Consider the following 24325-nt stretch of genomic DNA (forward strand, 5'->3'; position numbering starts at 1 on the left):
CAGGTTGGAGTGTTTGACAAAATACCCATGCAGGCGATTTGTTTTGGTGGGGCTGATGGTAAGGCCCCGCATCTTAGTAACACGCTCCAGGTTCGACAGGTGCACCTCAAACTCTTGAGCAGCAATCACAAGATCATCAGCATACACAGCATGGTTGACCAAATAGGGATTTGCGTTGGCTAAGTAATGTATCCTGCATGCCCAGCCACCGCATGCCCAAGCAGCTTTTGTTTGGACAGATAGAGGGGGCTAAATGGGTTGCGGCACAGGCTACAGTAGAGATGGAGTGATGTGATACAAGAGGATCTGGAGCTGAGTGGACTTGCCGATGATTGGTACCAGCTGTCAAGATCGGCCTCTGTGGAGGAGGCTCGTGAAGAATTGTACTGGGCAGTTGGAGGCAGTTGCCCTTCAACAAGAGTGGATGGCAGAGGAGCAACGCTCACAACGAGCAGAATGCCGTGCAGCTGAAAGTTTCCACAGGAAGGGACACAGGAAATGCATCTGACATATATTGACTGAGATATGGTACCTGGATTTGTCCCCTGACCTGCCAACGAGCCTTCAACACTTCACCTAACTTAAAAGTGCACATAGCCTGGCAGAAGCGCCATGGTGCCGTTACCGTCACTTAGTGGCGAATGGCGATCATTGTAGATTAGTGTCAGTGCTGTATTGTAGGGTGTCGTGTAGGTGTACTTTAATAACTGCAGATACACCACAAGTCTTATACCAAAAGACATATCTGTATAGCCTCCACATACTTTTGGGGCAAGTGTGGTTGGTGAGGACGTAATGAAGGTTGGCACGGCACACAAGGGGGTGGATGACCACCACCCACACCAACAATCTCGCACACATCTTCAGAACCATCTTATGGGACGTTCGCTTCGGTCGGCAGTCCAAGGCTTGACGCAGGGCTTGGCCTCTTCCACGACTTTGGCTGCCCCCCACGGAGCGAGACGTCGGCTGCACCCATGGGATCGACCCAGAGAGGTTGCGGTCCTCTGTGCTGCCTCTGAACGCCACTCGCCTGCCTACGCAGGCATGCCCATGTGGCCTGCCCGTGTGGCCTGCCTGTGCGCTGCTGCCCACTTGTGCATCACTGCCTGCCTGTTGTTACCACACCTTCGCTGCAGGGGTATACCCAGATACCTGACCTGGCCCGCTCTGCGGGTTGCGGCTGCCCGCCCCTCCACCTTCACTATTGAGTCTCTGCACCTCCATTCTTTCCTACCCAGAATGGCTCTCTCCTCACCCTTCTCTGATCTGCTGCTTTCTCTCCAATCTCATTCCACCTCTCCCCAACCTCATTCATCCTTGCACCACTTTCTTTGGCTCTTGGTTTAAATTCCTTCCATGTGGCAGCACCTAATCTCTGGCATAACCGAGCAAAAATGTTTGGGGTCAAAACCTCACCATATCCTTGTCCTACTTTACATTACTTTTGGATCTCAATTTCTATGGAAGTTGAACTTCATTCGCACCGCATGTAGCCAACCATGCTAACTGGAGGTGCGATTGGCACGTGTGTAGGTGCCAATTGATCACTGCTTTGCAGAATAAGTTGTACATGTGATGTGTTCCAGTAGCCGTGGACGTTCTGTGCTAGTTATGCCACATCGAATCACGACATTCTGTACTTGACTATGTACAGTTGTTTTTGGATTGTTCGTTTTTTTGTGCCGTAACTACGGTAGGTGTTTTATGTCTCCATCTAAAATGAACATTTATTGCCCAGTGGGGTTTACCTGTGCCAAAATAAAACCTAAATGCATAAAAAGTAATAATCCAATTGCTGATTCAGCATCATGCTTGTTTGTGTTTGCAATAACAGTTTTTACACAACACGTACAAATTAATTTGTGTACTTTATTCAAAGAGTATGTTGTGCATGTATTCATAAACATAAGATCGAATTAAAATGTGTGTTTAGTTTTCTAACCTATAAATGTCACATTGCGATATTGCATACCATGCGCGTATTTATCTGTTAAAGAAATAATAGCCTTAACAACCCCTGAAACAAGAATCCTAAATTATAAATCACTGAAGCATATATACTTTGAACTGTGGGAACTAAGTCCGAGCCTTAATAAACTGCTGTAGGGTAAAAACCACATGAAATATGCAAACATGTTGTGTTTTTACAGCAAGTACTCAAATTCGATAATGCGAGTAGAGTGCTGTAATTATTTGTATGGTGTCCGAAGCTAATTGAAGAAAACATACAAGTGCATCGAATCTGCAAAGGCAATGTATCTGCACCTGATTTTAAAAGGAATTCGACACAAGTTATGACTACAAAGAAAACCCTAGGATAAATTCACTCATGATAACAGTCTTAACATTACCGGTATTTTTGGCAAAATTGAAACTTTTCAGCACATTCACTTATGGCAGCCGTTGTCTACAAACCAGCAGTCTACTACTGCACTTTTATGAATCACACTACATTACTTATTACTGTCAATTCTTACGATGATCACGTGACATGTTTGCTCTCAAGCTGTAAGATGCTGTACAGGTTAAATCTGTTTCACCATTGGCTTGTGGACTGTACAACCACTGCATAGTTAAGAGTAATCACAGCTTGCACAACAGTAATGTACTTAATCTAAATATCCTTATATCCAAAAAGAAATGCATCAGTTATATGTTTGTGTGCGTGCTCAGCTTGACTACAACTGAGACCACATCCTCGTGTTTTAGTCAAGCAAAGGTAAATTAAGTCATGCATATTCAGGTGACCAACACACGGTAGCCAATCTCCTTCATTACAATTTGAATTTTATGAGATGTTCGGGGTAGGCCTGGTTATCATTAAAGATGACGAACATAGCTGGGTTGTTCATATTGTTCGTCACGCTGTCGTACAGCACAGAGTTCTGCTGGCCCTTGGGTGGAGGTTCGATCATTCCCTGTTTCCCCGTCGTGAAGTCACCTGTCAGCACACGTGCCCGGTACATATATTTGCTGCCATCGTTCTCGGCTGGTGAATATGTCGGCTGTGCCGAGTAGTTAGCACTGACGGCAAAGTACACTCCATTCCCATAGCACGTGGCTAAAATGAGACATAGAAAATGGGATTCAGAGATAACGTTTGTCATAGAATTATTCCAATACAGTATAAAACAATGCCGCAAAACTGTTTCACCTATTTGGTCTCTCATTTAGCCCAGCAAAGAGTTTGGTCGACATTCACATGGGCAACACAGTGCGTGGCACACTGCCATGAAATGTTGTGTCAGGCATAAACTTTATCGAACGTGTTAAGACTGCATTGTTACGAGGTGGGCCGTAGGTGACAGTACATCTATACCCTATATGAATTTCACTGGTATCCCCATCTTATAAGTTGCATATCTCCAGGTGCATATACTCGATGTCCAGATGTCACAATGCAGAAGCCTCCTGGTCAAATGTCTTGAGACTCAATAAACATTCATCCCCTTCTTGGTTCTTTCGGTAAAGTCACGTAGAAGGGAAGTAATAAAATAATAAAAATAAAACATAATAAAATAATTCTCACGACGTTTCGGCTACAACGCAAGCAGCCGTCCTCATGTGAAGAACATGTCTGTCGATAAGACAGAGTCTAAATGACACGTCTAAGGCTTGGAGTGTCTATTTAAGCTGTGAGGGAGGAGGAAGAGAGCCTTGACAAAAGAATTTGCATTTGAAGAGGAATTTTGCATATTTATGGGAAATGCAGGAATGCGAATAGTGCTAATTGTGAAATGCGTGGGAGGTGGGCGGGGGGTTTTCAAAGTCATATTATGCCCATAATATGAATAGTATGCAGCTGCAGCAACTGCATACTATTCACATTCCTTCCCTTTGTTGGTGCTGCCCCTGCCCCCTCCCTTTGATGCTGCTACTCCTGCATAATGCATGGGCATAATATGACTTTGAAAACCCCCCGCCCACCTCCCACGCATTTCACAATTAGCACTATTCGCATTCCTGCATTTCCCATAAATATGCTAAATTCCTCTTCAAATGCAAATTCTTTTGTCAAGGCTCTCTTCCTCCTCCCTCACAGCTTAAATAGACACTCCAAGCCTTAGACGTGTCATTTAGACTCTGTCTTATCGACAGACATGTTCTTCACATGAGGACGGCTGCTTGCGTTGTAGCCGAAACGTCGTGAGAATTATTTTATTATGTTTTATTTTTATTATTTTATTACTTCCCTTCTACGTGACTTTACCGAAAGAACCAAGAAGATGAATTCCTGCAGACACGAAAGCTTTAAATCGAAATTCATCCCCTTCTATCCCCCATTTCACATTCTTGTGCAATTGTCCACCTAGGGGTGGTGATATCAAAGATAATCGTGAAAATATCACTGGATGTAGTGGTGAGAGAACTAAACACTCACCATTTTTTCCACAGTAGCTTCTGTTGAATCCATTTGTGTTGATTTTATTACACGTGGCAAGTGCAGTTCCATGGAAGAGAATTCTTTCATTTAGCTGGGTGTTGGGTTTGTTTGCCTTATCCATCTCTTTCTTCTTTGTCATGTACAGTTGCCATAGCGAATGGTTCTGAATTTGAGTTATCTACAACAACAAAACAAAACAATACAAAAATGATGGCCATAGTATCTATAACTAGTGTGCTGTTCTAAGCCCATATTGGACTTTCCAAATTCATGTACATGGGCGTGCAAGTGCACTGGATTTCTTAACACATTTTAAAGTGGGTGCAAATGCAGCTTTCTGTTGTAAAAACAATGCAAATCCAAAAACATGCAGATTGTAACACAGACACCACCTCTTTATAATACGACATACTTATTACTGTTATATTGGCTCTAATAGATTTCCTGGCTCCTTAACACAAACCAAAAGCTGACCTCTTCAATCTGAAAGCCGGGCTGCTTGGAGAGGTTTCCCAGAGATTGTGTGAAGTCATTTGCAATGCTCCGATACTTATGTGACGTGGAATCCAGTGGCACAGATATAACGCGGTCCTGTCCCAAGTCACTCGCGTCCACCCACTCAATGGGAATAACGTCTGAAGGCACAGGGAGATAAATTTGCACAAGCATGTGATTCAGAGCGGAAAAGATGACATTAGTGGATCGAACAGATCATCATTTCTGTGACACACCCAACCCATGGGGCCTGTGAACAGCAGTACAGCAAGTGTGTGTTACTAATATAATTCATGGAGGTTCTCTGGGTTTTCCCACGCATGCAAAATACCCATTTAAATGGTAATTAACCAAGCATTCCAAATATGCCTCTTAACGTTTGGAGATTCATACCACATTCCCATAACCACATTAACGAGTCGCAAACCAGGCAAGTGGGCCTGGCCCAGATTCCCATGCTGCCCGAGCCAGCACCAACTCGGCCGTGTGGCCTGCTGCATGGATGGTTTTGTCAGGGTAACCTATTTCTCTGGACTCTCTTTTGCCTCCAGTGCTTTTATTTACACATGGCACCACTATAGGTGGGGGCACAGTGTGTGGGAAGGGATAATTCAACTGCATACGTTCTTGGGCATTTTAAAGTTGATCAAATTATGCTTTCCAAAGGAACTACACCCACAGTGTTCTGTTTAAAAGCATCCTATACCGTTAAATAGTCGTATCATTACCATAGACGTTTTATTTATAGCTACCTGTAAATCACTCTGGTGCATTTCCTCTTTTGCAAAAGAACTCCTGTATGTGAAAATGCAGAGTACAGGAGACCGAATGGAAACTTGCCCTGTGCACCAGCTCTGCCTGAACTCTCCCACACGCATGGCACGAGCTAGAGGTCACTTACCTTCGGCCTTCTTTCTCTTAATTTGGAGAGTTTTTCCATCCTTGGTTTTGTACACTTTTTCAGCGACACTGACATGACCTTCATGCTTGTCCTCTGCTATGGAAATCACACCCTGGTTCTTCTTTGACGCCTCCTCAATCAGAGCATTGTGCTTTGGGTTGAAGGCAATGTACTGCTCGTCTCGGAGGAACATCCACTGCACGTTCTTTGCCAGCATCTCCTCCTGCTGAGCACGATCCCTCCTCTTCCTCGTGTCATTCACCATTTGGTGGAGCTTGATTATGACTTGGCTCACGTCAGTGATGTTGCCTTCGACGCTGATTGTGTCTTGTGCAGTAAAATGTATCAGCACTTGGTTTTGATCTTTTAGTAAAGATATGGCCTCGTGCTCCTCCTCTCCAAACTCTGCAATTATTTCATCGCTGATTTGCTTGTTGCATCCTTCGGTCGTCAGCTTATCATCGATCTCATCAAGGACCTTGCTGTTGATCTTGTCTGAAGCTGAGTAAACCTGGATGTGGACTTGCTTAATCCCCATGTTCGTCTGAGCAGTGTGGTTATCTTGCTCCTGCAGTTCACTTCCAACACTAAAATATGATTTTAATGTTCCTGTGGAATAAAAAATATTTTTTTTAAAGTGGTTTGTAACAGGGAAGAAAAATTCATAAGCGTAGATTCTGTAACGCTTTCCAACATGCGTTTGTCCTCGGAAGCATTAAACTAGCTATCAATGTTAAGAGTTAACCCATGTGCCAGATGCACAGGAAGCAGTTCGTCCGTGGATATCGGTGAGACAACGGGGGCACGCCTCGGCTGGCAGCGATGAGAAGATAAAGTGGGGTCCTCTCACCGTGTTGGTTCTCTATGCTTTGGGCGACTATTAATTTATCCTGTTTTCAACAGGGTAAGTTCTAAATAGCAACACAACTGTATACTAAACTGTGGTACATGTTGGATCACCTTTATGAGCGTTATCATCCACAGGCTGCAAGACAACACGTCTCAGATTGTGGTTCTGCCAAAAAAAGGCACCAGGGCGAGTGCTTGAAGCACTGCATTTGTCTCCAAGTTTTAGGCAACAATTTTATGAATATGGTAAATTTTTCCAAGTCCTTAATAACAACACAACTTTATAGTAAAGTTTAATTCATATTGGATCATCTGAATAGGAGTAATCATGCCCCCCATCCCACGTTACAGACGGACAGAGCTAATGAATAAAGGCCTTAATCTGAAGTTGTTTTCACACAGTGTATTTGAACTGCCACTTACTTGTCCACCTTGATAACAATCCTCTTTGCTGAGGACCGGGTTTCTTCAGTCGGTCCTGCAGCTCACGGTAGAAATCCTGAAGCATGTCCACCTCGAAAATGATGACTCTGACACATCGCAGTTTCTTGGGTCCCTTCTGAACTGAAAACTCGGCCACCGCATCCAAGATGGCCGAGGCAGAGTCTCGGGGCGAAAGGCGCCCACCACCTTAGAGACAGGCGGTGTGAGGGGCACCACTGAGCGGCCTTCAATTATTTACAATGTTTTTCAGAAAATAAAGTAATTACGCGTTGGAGTGATTCTCAACCTGGCTCGAGTAGCGAACGGCTACAGAAAATTACGCAAAGGGGCAGTGTAAAGTTACCCGAGATTCTGCGCCAAAACTCGTGTCCCCACACACGCTCGCTCTCACAAACACAAACAATCCTCTGTGTAGCCTTAATATGCATTTGGGAGAAGTGCTGTTAGCGAGAAGCACCTAGGAAGTCCGGCACGACACGCGAGGAGGTGGGTGGCCAACACCACGCCCGGCCGCAATTGTTTCCCCCTTGGAAATGTTTACACATCGCACCAGGTATTCATTTGAGGCCAAGTTAACCTATGGGAGACCCAAGACCGGTTCAGATCGTCAATCGGGTCGCCGGGTTCATAGCGCTGCATGCTAACCGCTGCGCCAAAGCTCCCCACACAGATACATATGTATATATGTATACATGTACAATTTATTTCGCACCATACATAGCCAACCACACTTATCGGAGGTGTGGGAGGATAACAAGCTAAACACAGACCCGGAGACACAGACACGAATACACTCAAGCAGTTGGGAAAATTCTAGTCACGAATTTTGGCAGTGCCACTTGATTTCCTCGTTCTCGCTAAGTATAAGCAAGGCATTGTGAATTCTCTCTCAGCTACAACGCATTCCCACCGACCCACCCGAGCCCACGGCGATTTTTGGTGTCCTCATAACTACTGCAAAGTACCGCACATATACCGCAAGTACCACAAAGGCCCCCCACCGCAACCGGTCACCAAAGCTGTAATCCCCCCCACTCCCGCACCCTTCTCAAGCCTCCCACAAACTCTCCCCCCACTCGTCGCTGGCCTATTGCACTATTTCCCACACATGTGCCTGCATTTGTAATTGAACAATAACAACATTTTAACTGAAGAGCTCAGAGCAGAGGCAATTTTAACATCAGATAGCACGTAACAGTCTCACAGAGCACAGGGAACATCCACGCCATACACTGCACACTGATCACATTCTCAAATGCTCTGACCTACTCACCTGTTCCTAGAGCCGGTACAGAGATGGAAATCATGCCCAGATCGTCGCAATGACCCAGGGCATTGAACAAGACCTGGCCGAGTTCTTCCATGGAATTGTTGAATACAACGTGAACAATCCTCTTGCAAGGAAGATCCCCAGAGTCAGTCACTGCAAAACCCTCATTGATAACTGGAAACAAAAGACGAATACACGAGTGGCTCAACAATTGGCAAATTATCACAAGAAATAAAGCACACCAAAAGGAATAAAAGTATGAATTAGTTTAGCAGATTACAATTAAAATGCATATATTGGGTGTGGCACAGGTGGTGCATCTGCCAGTCATGTCAGTCAATTCATGGCACCTGGGTCCATCCCCTGACCTGCCAGTGAGCCTTTTGGCACTTCCCATGGCCTCGGAGTGCACCTGGCCTGGCACAAGTGCCGTGGTGACATCGCCGCCACTTAGTGGCGAGTTTCAGCTGTTGCTGTTGTGGAGGTGTGTAATCTAACAACATGGAGCTGGGGTTGGATTGCTCACACAAAGAATGATGCAAAATGTCTGACACTCACATGCAGAACTATGCAGTGCCTGCAGAAGACAGGGGTGCAAGTACAATATTTACCTGTCTGTGGTTCTTTCGGTAAAGTCACGTAGATAGAAAAAAAACACGACATTTCGGTCGGACGTGACCAAAACGTAATGTTTTCTTTTATTATTATTTTAATCTACGTGACTTTACCGAAGGAAACGGAGAGTATGGATTCCTGCAGTAACGAAAGCTTCAAATCAACAATGTTTAGGTGTTACAGTTAAACGTGTATGGATGTTTATATAGGCACTCCAGTTCTATGCTATGTTGCAAATTAAATAATGCATAAATGAGCCTAAACACATCTGATAGTGGCGCTTTTGCTGAATGTGAGATAAGTATTACATAACATACCTGCTTTATTGCAGAGAGATTGGATACGTGGGCCAGCAGCTTTCATGATCACAGCAGAGACGCCTAAAGGGCAGGTAACGAGGTTTGACCACACGAGTACTGGTATGAAGGAAGGTCAAGTCTCCTTGCGCAATGCCAGTCACTGCATAAGACGATTGCTGTTGACTTCCCACAAACCCAGAGCGATACTTATTTTGTTGACCACATAGTATGTACTGCACTGTATGTATGTTGAACTTATTACATAGCCAACCGTTCTAATCGGAGGTGCGGGGGAATGACAACAAACGAAGCACATGTAGATGATAGGTTTCATTTTGGAATATAATTTTCCACCTTCCAATTGAGTTAGAACCATCCAGCAAAATGAAATGAATGTGGACACTAAACACCACTTATATGAATGTTTATTATTATTTTACTATTTATTGCATAACATTTTGGTATATGTATATGGTGTAAACTGTTTAACACGTAGGCTTACGCGACCAATAACCATAATCGAGGTTTTTGGGTAAAATCGTGTGAATATAGATGTGTCGTTAAATCCACCACCACCCGACACAGCCAATTAGAATTGGCATGTTTTGTTTACGTAACAAATCTTACTAATTAGCTGCGTCGGGCGGTGGCGGGTTTAACAACACATTTACCCGATCTAACCCAAAAACCTCTATTATGAATATGGTTTAAACTGTTGGAGGCCTGGTTTGTTGAACACAATCATCACCAGGTAAGCAGCAGAACCACTGTCCACTCATACATCGCACCAAACATAACAATGTGTGCACCTCCCTCTGTATAGACCTCACAATAACTCAATGGCAAGCAGACTAACTGTTTAAGCTCTTGTATTGCCGTTTATACTGCCCACAATGGCATGACTTACACCAAACATGCCATCTCTCACCTGAGCCATGGCTGAAATTGTTGTCAGTAGAGTTCACGATGGCATCCGTGCGTTCCTGCACGATGTTTCCCTGCTTCACCACCACCACCACCTTTCCAAACTTCATCTGCAGCGTCCCCAGACCCTCCTCCTTCAACTCAGAGTAAAAACCTGTAATCAGTCCAACCAAACAAAACAAAATTACAACTTTATTCATCCTTCAATCACTGTAAGAGTAGTTTGCGGCACTAATGATGATAGTGGTGGCAAAGATGTTGATGTGGATGGGCTGGCTGTCAGTACAGATGAGGTGACAGTGATTGCCACCTTATCTCAATTACATGACGGATATCATCGCGAGGCAGACTCACAGGTCAGACTTATAGGAGAGGAACACACTCATTGACAGATAATTAATGGTTACCAACTCTCAGGATATACTTGCTTCCGCTGAGCATTCAAACCCACATATAGAGAGCATATTTGGCCCCTCGGACATACCACAAAATCACCATGAACGCTCTCAATCTTGTCAGATCTAATATGCTGGGGATCAAGTCTGATTAGTGCTTGGATTGGTGACCACCAGTCACATCAGGTGATGTATACTGTACTTATGGTTGAGAGGGCGATAAGATTCCAGATGGCAGTCCAGTAATGGGAGCGATGCACAGTTAGATTTGATCTACTTGCCGAATTTGATCTATGCATTACATCTGAGTCTTATCGCACGTATATGTGGCACTTCTCCAGGTTCGCTGGTTTCCTCCCACAAGCCACACATGCGTCAATGGAATTGGCCAAACATCCTAGTTCAGCCGGTCCTGAAAAACAATCTTGAGCCTTAGTGAGGCTTCCTTATACAAATAATTGACATTTTAATAGAACCTGGTGTGGTCAACGTTCCCACTCTCTATGCAAAACATTCACTCCCCTCATTCTCCTGTTTTACCATCATTTCCTTGGGGTTCTTTTGTGAACGAAGGCGAAGCATCGCTCCCTCCCCGAGCACCTCCTCTCCTCCCGTCGATGATTTCAAATTCTTCTTCATCTTCTCCTCTGCCACTGCCTTTCACTTCTTCTTCGCTTCCTCCTCCTCCTCCTCTAGCATCGTCCTCTCCTGTTGCTCCTCTTCTCTCATTTTCTGCTGTTCTTAGCTTCTGAAGTTCGTTGTGGAAAGCCTGGCAACAGCCACATTTATATTTGCATTAATAAAAGTAGACTCGTGTCGACAAAATCTAATAAGATAATGGTATAGTAAAGCAGTGCACTCACTAGGAAAATCACTAGATCTTTAACATCGGCTGCATGAGCTATAGTGTGGTGGGACTGCCATCACACTGTGTTTTTAAATACTTTAAAACGTAGATAGATTTTTTTTTAGAACTGCTTTTTCTGTTTAGTTTGTTGTCCTTCCACCACACCTCCGATTAGCAGTTGGCTACGTACGATTTGAAAGAAGTTCAACATACATACATACAAACACATCCTCGAAGAGGCAATTTTCCAGACTGCATTAAGGCTTCAGCAGGGCTCAAGAAAAGGTTCTTCACCTCATATGAAAATCATTCAACTCTCAACGAAGTTTTTCAATGTAAGAACTCACTGCGAATGTTGCATCATCCTTCCCATACACCATTAGCCGAACATTCTGAAGCCGAGTGGTAGGGTTCTGTTTGCTGAACTCCACAAATTCATCGAGCATTAACTTGGCCGTGATGGGCTTGGGAAAGTTCAAGTTGCCAGTGCCGATGGCCGGAAAGGAGATGCTTTGGTGGTTTGATGATTGAGCCATCTTCAGGCAAGTTGACACGATTTCGCTCAAAACCTTGTGAGGGAAACAGATCACATGTAAAAGTTTAACCCCACCGGCCAATATGTACCATTAACGCGATTCAACAGACGATTGTAGCTTAGAAATGGTTACCGTTCTTTTGAAACGTGCGTCCCAGGAAAGGCATGTTCATATTCCCCCCTCATGTTCAAACCAACCAACCAGACGGGCCAAATTACAGTGTGTTGTTCTAAGGAAGTATCTCCAGTTGCACTTAAGTGGATAACACATCAAAGTAAATTCTTACATAACCCACTCTAACAAGAGTGATTGATCAAGGTAAAACATACACCATGACCGAAACAGTGAAAAGGGACCTTCAACAAGTCGCAAATTGACAGAGGCCTGTAAATTATTACTTTAGTTTTATATCCATAGACACAATAAAACCTCGTTATTTCGGTATTTGATCATTCATAATTGGGGATAATTCAGCATCGCTGCGCTTTCGGCATATGTACAGTGTTGGTAATTCGCCATGAGCCGAATTACCATACCGAATGGTCCAATTTTGGCATATACGTGGAGCGAGGTCACGCACCATGACCAAAACAATCACTCAGTCTAGTGGTGGTGCGTGTGGTGAGCGTGAGTGCTGACCTGTTGCTTTGGACTTTACCTTGTTTGTGCACTGTGTGCACGCCAACCCTCCCATAAATGTCGTCTACACCTACATCAAGAAGTAATAGAAAGGGACTTAAGTATAAATCCCTTAGTTTGCGAGACAAATCCAAAGTTTTGGAGGGAATTGAAGCAGGTGTGTCAATGGTTACTGATAGTAAATGTTACTTTTTTAGGAAAATATTTTTTGTAAAACAAATTTGTGAGTTTTACCATAATGTGTCAGACAAGTACCCTACAACAAAATAATGATGCAATTTATAACGCACGCAATATTTTACAGACATACACGAGTGTGACTTTTATGCATGGAGCGTCCTTACAAGCGAAAACAAAATGTGTCCTTGTGTAGTTTGGACGTGTTATCAGTGTGAAGGAGAACTCTGAAGTTTAAATATGTTCATGTATATAAGGATGACATTCATTCGGCAAAACCGTAATACTGAAAGCGTTATTATAGAGTTTTATAAACCGAGCTCAAAATTCTAATTAAAATGATTACAAACTAATCCAAATTTCAATGATAGTATGTTGTACAATACCATACATTAAAAAAGGTGTTCTTATATTGCATGTATTTTATGGTTATTAAAATCTTATTACAGCCTGCCTAACATGATACAATTCAAAAACGACACGTAAAGAAAGCCAAGCTGCTTTGGAAGTGGGACCTGCTTTCTCAGGAGTTGCTTAGCATGCTGAAGGTGAAATCTTGTTCAATGCTTGGCACATGTGGACACTGAATCCTGGTAAGTCTCCTTTGAAAGCTGAAAGTTAGTGGATAGTAAAAACATGCCTATGTGTCACCACACCTCTAATTCCCGCACCTACGATTAGCACGGTTGGCTACGTAAGGTGGGAAAGACGCTCAACGTACGTACGTGCACATTATTGGCCATGATGACTCAAATGCAAAAATCATTAAAAGTACATTATCACATCATATGACAAAATGTGTTGAACATTTCCGTTGGAATCTTAATGGCGATATTTGGTACTATTACAACATTATCGTCACCTTATATGAATATATAAATGATGGATTATGATCAAAGACAAAATGTATATGACCATACCTTCTCAGTTCCTCCACCTTCTTTCCAGCTACAACACACAGTGTGGTAGATCTCTCTACACGCCAACTTGCAGCCCTTGGTTTTCACTCTCAAGACGTTTCCAACTCCCAGGGACCCTCCTCCTGATCCATCATTCGTGAGCTCCTGCAGCCGTGGGCCAGCTTTCCTAAGAAGAGCTGCAGAAACTGCTCCTCTGGTCAAGTCCAGGTCATTGGCAACCGTGTTCACAATGACGTCCACCTGTACCGAACAGTGTCATCGCAATCGTTAAACCTACAGACATCGCTCTGCCGGTCCAACGAGACCTAAAAGAATCCCCACCCCATAGGCCGAAATTCCAGGGAAACTTTTCCGGATGCGTGCCTCTGCTCTAGCAGCCAAAAATAAAAACATCAGGCCTGTACTGGATGATTCACGGGTGGCTATGGACTTGGCAAATAAGAACCTCATTAAGGACCCGACTGTGGAAGTGCTGGGTCCCACGACAATTATGTTTCACTCTAAACCACAGTCGATAGCTACATGGGAAATGCTCGTCCAACTTCGACAATTGGAAGATCCAAGAATTGCCGCACTGTGAGTGTGGTAAAGTCCAAACCATCAAAGACATCACCGACGAATGCCACCGTGCATGTACATCCTGGCGGTGTTGCTGCAATCGATACAGTCTACTGCCTCCTTGGGTTGGTAAACAAATGTTGTCATTCAACTTTACAAAATTTAAAAAGGGTTGCTTTTCCATTCTGCCATACGAAAGAACAAAAAGAACCTCCATGACGAATCTGGTTGCAGGAGTATAGGGTGGCTGCATAGACACTTTGTGCAAACAACAGCTGTGGGCTTTATTCCGTAAAACTTACTTCTTCCTCTTCCAGATTCCCCTTGACCAGATGTATCTGCAGGCCCTCTTGTGTGTGGTATTCATTGGGGTTGGGTGGTTGTGTTGTCTTTTTGAACGTTTGTAATTTAGCAGTTTCCTGTTGAATATAGTACATTTAACTAAATCACACATTAAAACAAAAAATATAGTGAATAAAATATAATTGCTGTTATCTCGCAGTGTCATAACTGAATTTTATTGCACCAAAAAAGTTGATACGAGATTACACTGAGGATTTCCCCGTGCAGTAGTGTGCCTGCACACGTGGCACATTTGGCTGTAGCAGCTGTTGTATTAATCTCTGCATTGTCCATTCTGAACCTTAATAGCGCTTTCACAACAGCATCCACAGCACCTGCATTCCTCGAACTTCAAACAGCACCGTTCTTACCTCTTTTCTCTGCGGTGGACTAGTCCGGGCTTTCTCTTTGACACTTCTGTCCTGACTTTCACTGCTGCGCCATCTCCCAGGCTCAAATGAGTTCGTCACGTGGGAGGCGTTGGTTCCATGCTGGGAAAATGACGATCCGGCAACGGCACGGTCCTGCTGCTCAAATGTGTTTTCGAAGGCCAGCTGCATTTGATCCACTGTGACACTGTCATTGTTAATCAGCTGGATGGACACGAGGGAGGTCGGGCGATGTGCAGGATCTTCACAAAAATCTCGAACAGCCGACATGATTGTGCTACAGCACAGGGGCAAAGGGAATCCAAAGATTCCAGAACTTATGGCCGGTATGGCAATAGATGTAAAGTTATTTTGCGCTGCAAGCAAGAGACTAAGCTCCACAGCTTCCTTCAGCAGCGCCTTTTTATTACGAGACCGAGAGGCATCCCATCGAGGGCCAATGGCATGAATCACGGCCCTGCACGGCAGGCTCCCTGGTCCCGTCATCACTGCCTGACCTTCCTGGAAAGGACCATCATTAAGCCTCACCTTCCTGTTGCTTTCATCCTGAAGGTCTTGCCCACCTGCTTTCAGCAGGTCCTTTGCCAGCCCACCGACATGCCGCAAGTCCCCATTGGCAGCATTGACCACCACATCTACAGGGTGATACTGTAGGTGTCCCTTCAGTACCGACACCGTTATTCCGCACAAGGAGGTTTCACAAACCACATGAGCCTTGGCGTTTTTCTGAGGTGCCGTGTCCTCGTGATCTCGCGGCTGGTTGAGGAGGATTATGCACTTCTCTGTCGACTCCAACACTCCCAAAAAAAGTTTGCCTCGCCCGTGCAAAAAGCTGGCACAACCTGGCTTTTGAATGGTCCTCTCTTGACACTTGATGTTTTTGGACATGTCTCCTATCAGTTCTATAATTCCATCTTTGTGTTTTGTTTGTGTGGCGATTGTAAAGCCATTTCTATCATTGTCTAGTTCTATTTTAGTGCCATTTGGCAGCATGCTTTCCATGTCCCCATGTGTTTTGAGGTATTGTAGGACTCCCTTAGATTTTATGGCAATAAAAAATTCAAGTGCTGCATTCATGTCCATTAACTCTTCTACTTGTTTAGCAACACGCTGGATAACATCTTTATAGCCAGTTATGAGTACCTCACTCCCACTGGTCCACTTCATTTGGAACTTGGCGTCAGTTTCGATTTCACTACATTCTTGAGATGCTGTCAGCTCTTTCTGGAATTCTTCCCACTCCTTTACATTCTGCTTCATGTCAAACCCTTTCATTGCCTTCACTTTCACCTCCACAAAGGTCATGTTCAGAAGATCCTCTGCTTTGCTCAGATCATCTTCACTCGCACCAACAATCATGATGTCATTTCCCCTTTCTGAGATGGATGCATCTACGCCATTTTGGCTGAAGGTATTTTTTATGAAAGCATCACGGTTCAGCTGTAACACAAAGGCTTTAAGTTCTTCAGAGATTAACCAGGGCTTCTCACTGCACTGCAGCATCATTTGCAGGATTTTGCTCTCAGCTGCTAAGGAGTCATCCTTTGGGCCTTCCACGGTGATCAACCTCTTTTTGACATTAACGTGAAAATCTACTTCAGGAAAGTCATTCTGCAAACGCTTTTTAAAGTTGGGCATCAAATGAACAAGTGTTTGTTTGACATTCACTTCCCCCCGTCGTAATTGTTTTATTTTTTTAAGGTCCTTAACAACATGTTCTACATCCACTTTCTGACCGATTATGCTTATCTTAGATTGTTGTTTGTCCGGTATAATCTGCACACAATTTTTCTGACCTGTAGAAAGCTTTGCCACAAGTTCATCAAATACATTCGCATGGATGGTTTCAGAGTAATGCATATAACTTTCAAAAAAATTAGTAAAGTCATTGGAGATGGATTTTGACCATTTGCTTTTCAGCATGAAATTGGCTTTTTGGCTTTCGGCAAAGGCAGGTGAAACCTTCATGACGTCCTGCGTGGCCCCACTTGGCCACTTGAAGGTGGCCATGTGATTATTTAGAAACTCTTGCAGCTGCTGAGATTGCTCTGGTCGCGCTGTAATGAACTCCATCAGCACGGGATCTACTTTTAGGCGCTGAGGCTCAGGTGCCTTGAAGCTCCCTTCATCCCAGGAAAGCAGCGCCAACCCATGCGCCTCGTAATAGCGGTGTGCTGTGACGATCATCTCTTTCAAACGCAGCTCGCTCTTCAACACTTTCTCAACATCTGTAATACCAAAGAGGAATGATGTATTAGCAGTTTTGTTCAAAATAACGTACATTTATGAAAACATTTGGAATAAAAAAGCCAATGTACCAAAATGAAGTGTATAGGATGATTATTAGGCCAGGGACAGAGATGGGAATGCCGAGATGGATTTTTAGAGTAAGTAGAAGGGATCACGTAAGAAACGCAGAAGTGGGATGATAAGCGAAAGTAGCGTCGAGAGAGGAGAAGGTGAGTGAGAAGAGCTGGAGATGGTTCGGAAATGTCACCAGAAAGTCGTAAAATTACGTAAGAAAGAACACTAGAGCATGCAAAACTACTGTGGAGATTGAAGACCGTGGAGAAAGAGGACTCAAAAAGAGGATCCCACCGAGCAAGCGGACCCCACCTCGTGAGACAAATCCTCGGAAGAAGTGGAGGCAGGAAATAATTGAGCTGATTCGGAAGATCAACTCCGGCACCACAGCCTAATGTAGAAAATTGGTAAACTCTGCTCCGGCACCGAGGACTCGGAGCCGGCTCCAGAGTGGCAGTCTGGCCAACCCTCCCCTCTATATACATCTCAACAATGGAGAGCCTCTTCCCATCACCACCTCACCCTCATTGCTCTGGAGACGGACGACAGCCGCGCTGCATCCAGCCCTGAACTCCACCTCTTTCACTTTGACGGCAGGCCCACTCCTGCTCTCCAGGTAGAGCTCCAGGTAGTCCCTGCTCACGCCCTCAGGCAGATCCTCCAGCAGCATGCTGCTGGTGAGCGGCAGCTGCTCCGCCTTGATACTCATACCGGATAAGGGCTTCATGCCACAGCGGCCTATGACGGCTTGTGTGTCTGTGAAGTGACCAGTAATTTTGTTAAAATTACAGCATTTAAAAAACTAAAATAGTCTCCACGAATAAAATTTGGATTTACATTGCAAAAGGTTTAAATGTAACTGCTTCTCAAGATGATATGCACAACATAAATCAGTTGCAAAATTAAATATTGATCTAATCCCCAGAATACAAAAGTTCACAAAAGAATGATAAACACCACACAGCACACCATCTGCACAGAGATAACTTGTGGTAAAAAAAATGGTCCACTAACCAGCACGGTTTGTCGCTTACCAATTTGTAACGGTGCAGAACCTCACCGGTGTGGCTTATGAATGCACACACGCCAAGTAATAACACTGAAATCTCACCTGTGTCGGAGGAGAACGATACCACTCTGCATGAGTCATCGTCGGTATAGTTGATGCAAAAGTGATCGGTGCCACTGCAGGTCTCCACGTAGAGGTTGAGGAGGCTGCTATCCGCATGCTGCGCTAAGCCTCGCAGCAGCACCCTGCGTGGATCAGGCTCCAGCACTTGGACCACGTGCTCCACTCGGGGCTTCTCCACAAACTCCGAGCACACCAGCGGCTTTTCGGAAAACGTGTGTTTGGGGCGTGACAGGACTCGCCCAGCAACTGCTCAGCCACCAGGAACAACAAAATCAGCACCATTAAACTCCGCCATGACAATAAAGTGTCGGGCAACTGTGACATGTAGGAGGATGCACAAACTAAAACCAGCTAGGACATCATTAAGCATGCAATTCGATGCAAAGCTTGGCAGATAACACAGCCAATTCATTGCTCACCCGATTACATATGGCTTTGCAACATTAAAAGCATGTGCCAAGATTATTTTCTATTGCTGTTTAGCTCAGAAGAGCTCTTCAAATGTAAACTACCCCAAGACTCCTACATCATCTATATATATCACCCAGGGTGGAAAATGACTGAACATATTTACCGTTTTTCAGGTCTTTTTAAAATCTTGGAACTTAGTTGCATTATTGTGTAAAACACCACACCCACAATGTGAAATGCAGCCCAGTGCTATTGTAAAACAGTTTCAAAGGTTACCTGCTGGATCTGCAAAAGTAATGATCCAGTACTGTTCCCTCTCCTCCACCTTTGTGACCTCTCCTCCTCCAGATCGTTGCTCGTTTTCAAAGTACAGAGCCACAGTGGTCGAGTCCAGGGAGTCCACCTTGTCGACTCTAATGGTCGGGTTACCCTCAGGATCCTCTTCCTTTCCCCCCTGTGATGCTGCACAATGGGGCATCACATCAGCCATTTTAATTGATCTGTATGAGGTAACAGCAGGAGTGACCCATCCACGTAACATTACACCTGCTCTCAGGCAGATATTGATATTTAAGTTAAATTAAACATTTAAATCCACTTTATAAGCAAATAAATGACAATTGACTTTAGTGTAACTTTTTTTTTACAATAAAAACATCACAAGTGTTTATCAAGTGGATGAATATATACATCACAATTAAAATGTCATGGGCTTATTAAATAATGTACTACGACAAAATATGTCACGCGTGCAGACTAACACACTTTTCTGGTAAACTCACCGACTGGCAGCGCTGCAGTCACTGTCTTGGCAGGACTTTGTCCAAGAGTTCCATCGGGCCTTCCCTATCAAGAAATGTACACGAGTGCATTGACACAAGCACAACATGACCATGGCACACTACTCGATGAGATTCTGGGTTCAAGTTTTTCTGTGATGAAACTGGATTATCATGTGTCGTGTGCCTGGTCACCTATGATTGGACCAAAAAAACATAATGAAATTAGATTGTGCTTAATTTGGCAAACTTCCAGCTCTTGACAATTCAAAATGTGTTCAATTGCAATTTGACAAACATGTAGTTCTGTAGCAGGGCAGATGGCAAGGTACTACCCCCTAATATGGATAAGGTCAGTGGAAGATACTTTAGAAGGCATTTTGTGACATCTCCTTTTGCAGACCATTCTTCGACACAAGGTGGCACACTGCTCTTGCGATAGAACCAACTAGACTATGTCTCACGACTTGACACCAATCAGAACACAAATGGTGAAAAGGCGAATTATTTTGACAAAAAGACAATGACATATCGCCAATACATTGTTGGAAACGCACGCCTCTGGTGTGCGGTAAATATTTTGAAGAACATTTATTCATTGCCACTGACGCTGAGCTGCCCACCGTGTCGCGTCCGGTGACTCTCGTCGGTGTGGTGCCTCCTACTCTCAGAGGAGACTCCTTGACTTCTCCATCGGAGCGAGACACCTCCAGCTCACACTGCTGATGGTTGATCTCCAGGACGTGCTTCTGCACATTCAGCACCCGCTCCAGCACTGCGCACACGGCAGCGAGTCAAACAAGTATTGTGGCATTCTTTAATTTGGACGAACACACAAATTACAGTGTTTGTGTAATTTACGTGGTGTTCAGGTTTCAAGTTAATGTAGTTTAACCAGATAATAAATCAAGAGACCAGGATCGTCTCATGGACTTGCAAACTCAATTTCCCTGCACAAGAATACGGGGTATAAACCGTGTGGGTTGACGAGGGATGCCACTCGTCCACTGAATGTCCCCCCTGGCGTGGCACGTGTCAGGGGTCGATGTCGGGGCCTCACCGCCCTCCTGCTTGAAGAGAAGTCGTGCCCGGCCACCGGGCAGCAGCGCCAGCTCTTCGCATTCCCCGCCACCTGACAGCTTCTTGCTCTGGAAGTACTTCTGAAGCTTCATCATCACCACTCTGTCGTCCGCAGGGACGGCGGGGAGGCCCTTCACCTCCAAATAGGCCATCACGGTCAGGCCTGCAGCACTGCGGGGGTTAGAGGGACAGCCAGAGAGGGAAGAGGGAGCAGGGCAGAGCAGAGCGCAATGATTACTACAGCTCGGAGAGACCCCTGCTATTGTATCCTGGTGTTCTTTAACTCATTTTTCAGAGGCAGGGGAGCCACATTTGCCGATAATACGACATCAGTGTGAGTGCCGCCACACCGCTTCCAAGGGGTTTTTCACTCTGTGTGTATTCTTCTTTTTGGTTCTTTCGGTAAAATCACGTAGAAGGGAAATAATAAAACAATACAAATAAAACATAATACAATACAATTCTCTCTGTGTGCGCACTAAAGGCCACCTCCAGGGGCCGCCAGTGACCCGCGGGCCTTGCAATGAAGGGCATTGCTGTACCCTGTCCTGACCAGACCGTGACCTGACCAAACGTGATTTTAACCCCGCCCAGACTAAGCTAATCTGGCCTCACCGGCACCGACCTGACCCCTGCCCGAACACCACCTCGCCTCGTCAACAGATATAACCCAAACCTGGTTCTCACAGAACCCGGCCACGATGTGTGTGTGTGTGCACCGAGTCTCCACTTGGCTTAGCCTGACACAAACGTCACAGGACCTTTCCTCACATAAACCTTCACCAGACCTTTGCTGACACAAACCTCACCAAAACTTTCCTGACACGAACCTTCACTGAACCTTTCCTGACACGAACCTTCACCGGACCATTCCTGACACCAACATCACCAGACCATTCCTGACACAAACCTTCACCAAACCATTCCTCACACAAACCTTCACCAAACCTTTCCTCACACAAACCTTCACCAAACCTTTCCTCACACAAACCGAATAAAACCACGGCGACTCCTCCAGCCCCTACAGTCTCCATTCCCCAATCTCTCCTCTCTCTCCACCCGCCCGGCTCTCGTCCACTCTGCACAACAACAACAACCTCGTGCTGCTGTGTGACCGCCTTCAACACCCCGTACTCCTCTGCGTCTGCCTCTGTGTCGATATGTCTGTGTCTGTAGCCCGTCGCCTCTGAGCTCCACTGCGCATCTCTCTCGCGATTTCCGTGTTTGTGAAGCTGTCTGCCCGTAGTGTTGCGTCTGCGCCTTGCGCTTCCGTCTTGTCTGCGAGCCTCTAATTACCGTGTGTCCGTCTGCCTGTAATTACCGTGTGTCCGTCTGCCTGTAATTACCGTGTGTCCGTCTGTCTCTTCGTGTCTATTTGCGTGTCCGTGTTTCCGTCTGTCCCTACATCCAACTTTTCATGAAGTCTGGTTTCCGTGTCCGTCTGTGTTGTTTTCTGTCTCTTGATGTGTCTCTCTGTTTCTGTGTGTCTCCGTCTGTGGTTCTGTCTCTGTGTGTCCCCGTGTCCCCCTCTACCCTCTACCTTCCCCGTGTGTCCGCGTCCACCCACCACGCTCACCCCCAGCACCACCAGGCTCCGCGCGTCTGCCCCCGTGGACCGCTCTGCCGCCCTCCTCCTCGCCACTGCAACAAGTTGCGGCAACCGCAGGCCGACCGACCGACCCCCACCACCACCCCCACCGGCACGACGAGACCGGCGACGTCGCTCGGACGAGAAGAGAAGCAGGAAGAGTAGGCAGTGGTTTCGGTTTCGTCATCGCTGGAAATCCCCGCTTCCTCATCCTCCGCCCCTCGGCGTGGCGAGGCCCCTGGCGCGCACTCCGCACGCCGCCCGCTTCGGCGCTCGAACCCCCGAACCCCCGAACCAAGGCGGCAACCAGCAGCACGCCCGGGGGGGGGGGGGGGGCTCGGAGGAGGAGGGGGAGAGGGGGGGGTGAGGGGGGGAGGGATGATGAGGGGGGGATGAGGGGGGGGGGTGATGAGGGGGGGGATGAGGGGGAGGGGGATGATGAGGGGGGTGGTGAGGAGGGGTGGTGATGAGGGGGGGGATGATGGGGGGGGATGAGGGGGAGGGGATGATGAGGGGGGGATGAGGGGGAGGGGGATGATGAGGGGGTGGTGAGGAGGGGGGGTGATGATGGGGGGGATGATGGGGGGGGGGATGAGGGGGAGGGGGGATGATGAGGGGGGGGGATGAGGGGGAGGGGGATGATGAGGGGTGGTGAGAGGGGGGGTGATGAGGGGGGGGATGATGGGGGGGGGATGAGGGTGAGGGGGATGATGAGGGGGGGGATGAGGGGGAGGGGGATGATGAGGGGGTGGTGAGGAGGGGGGTGATGAGGGGGGGGATGATGGGGGGGGGAGATGAGGGGGAGGGGAGTGATGAGGGGGGGGATGAGGGGGAGGGGATGAGGAGGGGGGGATGAGGAGGGGGAGGATGAGGGGGTGTGAGGAGGGGGGTGATGAGGGGGGGAGATGGGGGGGGGGGGATGAGGGGGAAGGGGGATGATGAGGGGGGGGGATGAGGGGGAGGGGTAGATGAGGGGGTTGTGATGAGGGGGGTGATGAGGGGGGGGGATGAGGGGGGGGGGATGATGGGGGGGATGAGGGGGGGGGGATGATGAGGGGGGGTGAGGGGGGGGGTGATGAGGGGGGGGAGATGGGGGGGGGGATGAGGGGGGGTGAGGAGGGGGGGATGATGAGGGGGGGGATGATGGGGGGGGGGTGAGGGGGAGGGGGGATGAGGGGGGGGATGGATGGGGGGGGGGGGGGATGAGAGGGGGGTGATGAGGGGGGGGATGAGGGGGGGATGAGGGGGGGGGGTGATGAGGGGGGGGGGGTGATGAGGGGGGGGGATGAGGGGGGGGATGAGGGGGGGGGGATGAGAGGGGGGGATGATGAGGGGGGGGGTGATGAGGGGGGGGGTGATGGGGGGGGGTGAGGGGGGGGGGGGGGATGAGGGGGGGGGGATGAGGGGGGGGGGGGATGGTGAGAGGGGGGGGGGGGGGGGTGATGAGGGGGGGGGTGATGAGGGGGGGATGATGAGGGGGGGGGGTGGGGGGGTGATGAGGGGGGTGATGAGGGGGGGGGGGATGAGAGGGGGGGGAGGGGGGGGTGATGAGGGGGGTGATGAGGGGGGGGTGATGAGGGGGGGGGGTGAGGGGGGGTGATGAGGGGGGGATGAGGGGGGGGGGTGATGAGGGGGGGGATGAGGGGGGGTGATGAGGGGGGTGATGAGGGGGGGGGGGTGGAGGGGGGGTGATGAGGGGGGATGAGAGGGGGGGGATGATGGGGGGGGGGTGAGGGGGGGTGATGGGGGGGGTGATGAGGGGGGATGATGAGGGGGGGGATGATGAGGGGGGGGGTGAGGGGGGGTGAGAGGGGGGATGATGAGGGGGGGGGGATGAGAGGGGGGTGATGAGGGGGTGATGAGGGGGGGATGAGAGGGGGGTGATGAGGGGGGATGAGAGGGGGGGGATGAGAGGGGGGGGGATGAGAGGGGGGTGAGGGGGGGTGATGAGGGGGGGGGATGATGAGGGGGGGATGATGAGGGGGGGTGATGAGGGGGGGGGATGATGGGGGGGGATGAGGGGGAGGGGGATGATGAGGGGGGG

The 24325-nt window shown here is 47.3% G+C and overlaps 1 protein-coding gene across 4 annotated transcripts; it reads right to left on the reverse strand.

Annotated features, from left to right (window-relative positions):
- Nucleotides 1-1858: 1858 nt before the first annotated feature.
- Nucleotides 1859-22412, reverse strand: LOC133345301 (protein mono-ADP-ribosyltransferase PARP14-like). Of its 4 annotated transcripts, none has more exons than XM_061555940.1 (20): nt 22282-22412; nt 20674-20864; nt 20237-20388; nt 19617-19680; nt 19111-19296; nt 18403-18669; nt 17814-18047; nt 14970-17215; nt 14559-14675; nt 13699-13938; nt 11774-11995; nt 11120-11348; nt 10189-10338; nt 9279-9341; nt 8350-8520; nt 7056-7262; nt 5784-6392; nt 4862-5022; nt 4385-4565; nt 1859-3064 (listed from the first exon to the last, which is right to left on the reverse strand). In XM_061555940.1, exons 2-20 carry the CDS (start codon nt 20843-20845, stop codon nt 2778-2780), a joined length of 5958 nt encoding a protein of 1985 aa, XP_061411924.1. In that variant the 5' UTR covers nt 20846-20864; nt 22282-22412; the 3' UTR covers nt 1859-2777. The 4 variants fall into 4 exon arrangements, with proteins under 4 accessions (XP_061411924.1, XP_061411925.1, XP_061411922.1 ...); XM_061555941.1 differs by having other exon boundaries at nt 20279-20388; nt 22270-22412; XM_061555938.1 differs by having other exon boundaries at nt 22270-22412.
- Nucleotides 22413-24325: the final 1913 nt, after the last annotated feature.

The sequence above is a fragment of the Lethenteron reissneri genome, chromosome 21, assembly GCF_015708825.2.
Source record: "Lethenteron reissneri isolate LAM-NWPU_2019-01 chromosome 21, ASM1570882v1, whole genome shotgun sequence".
NCBI classification, from domain to species: Eukaryota; Metazoa; Chordata; class Hyperoartia; order Petromyzontiformes; family Petromyzontidae; genus Lethenteron; species Lethenteron reissneri.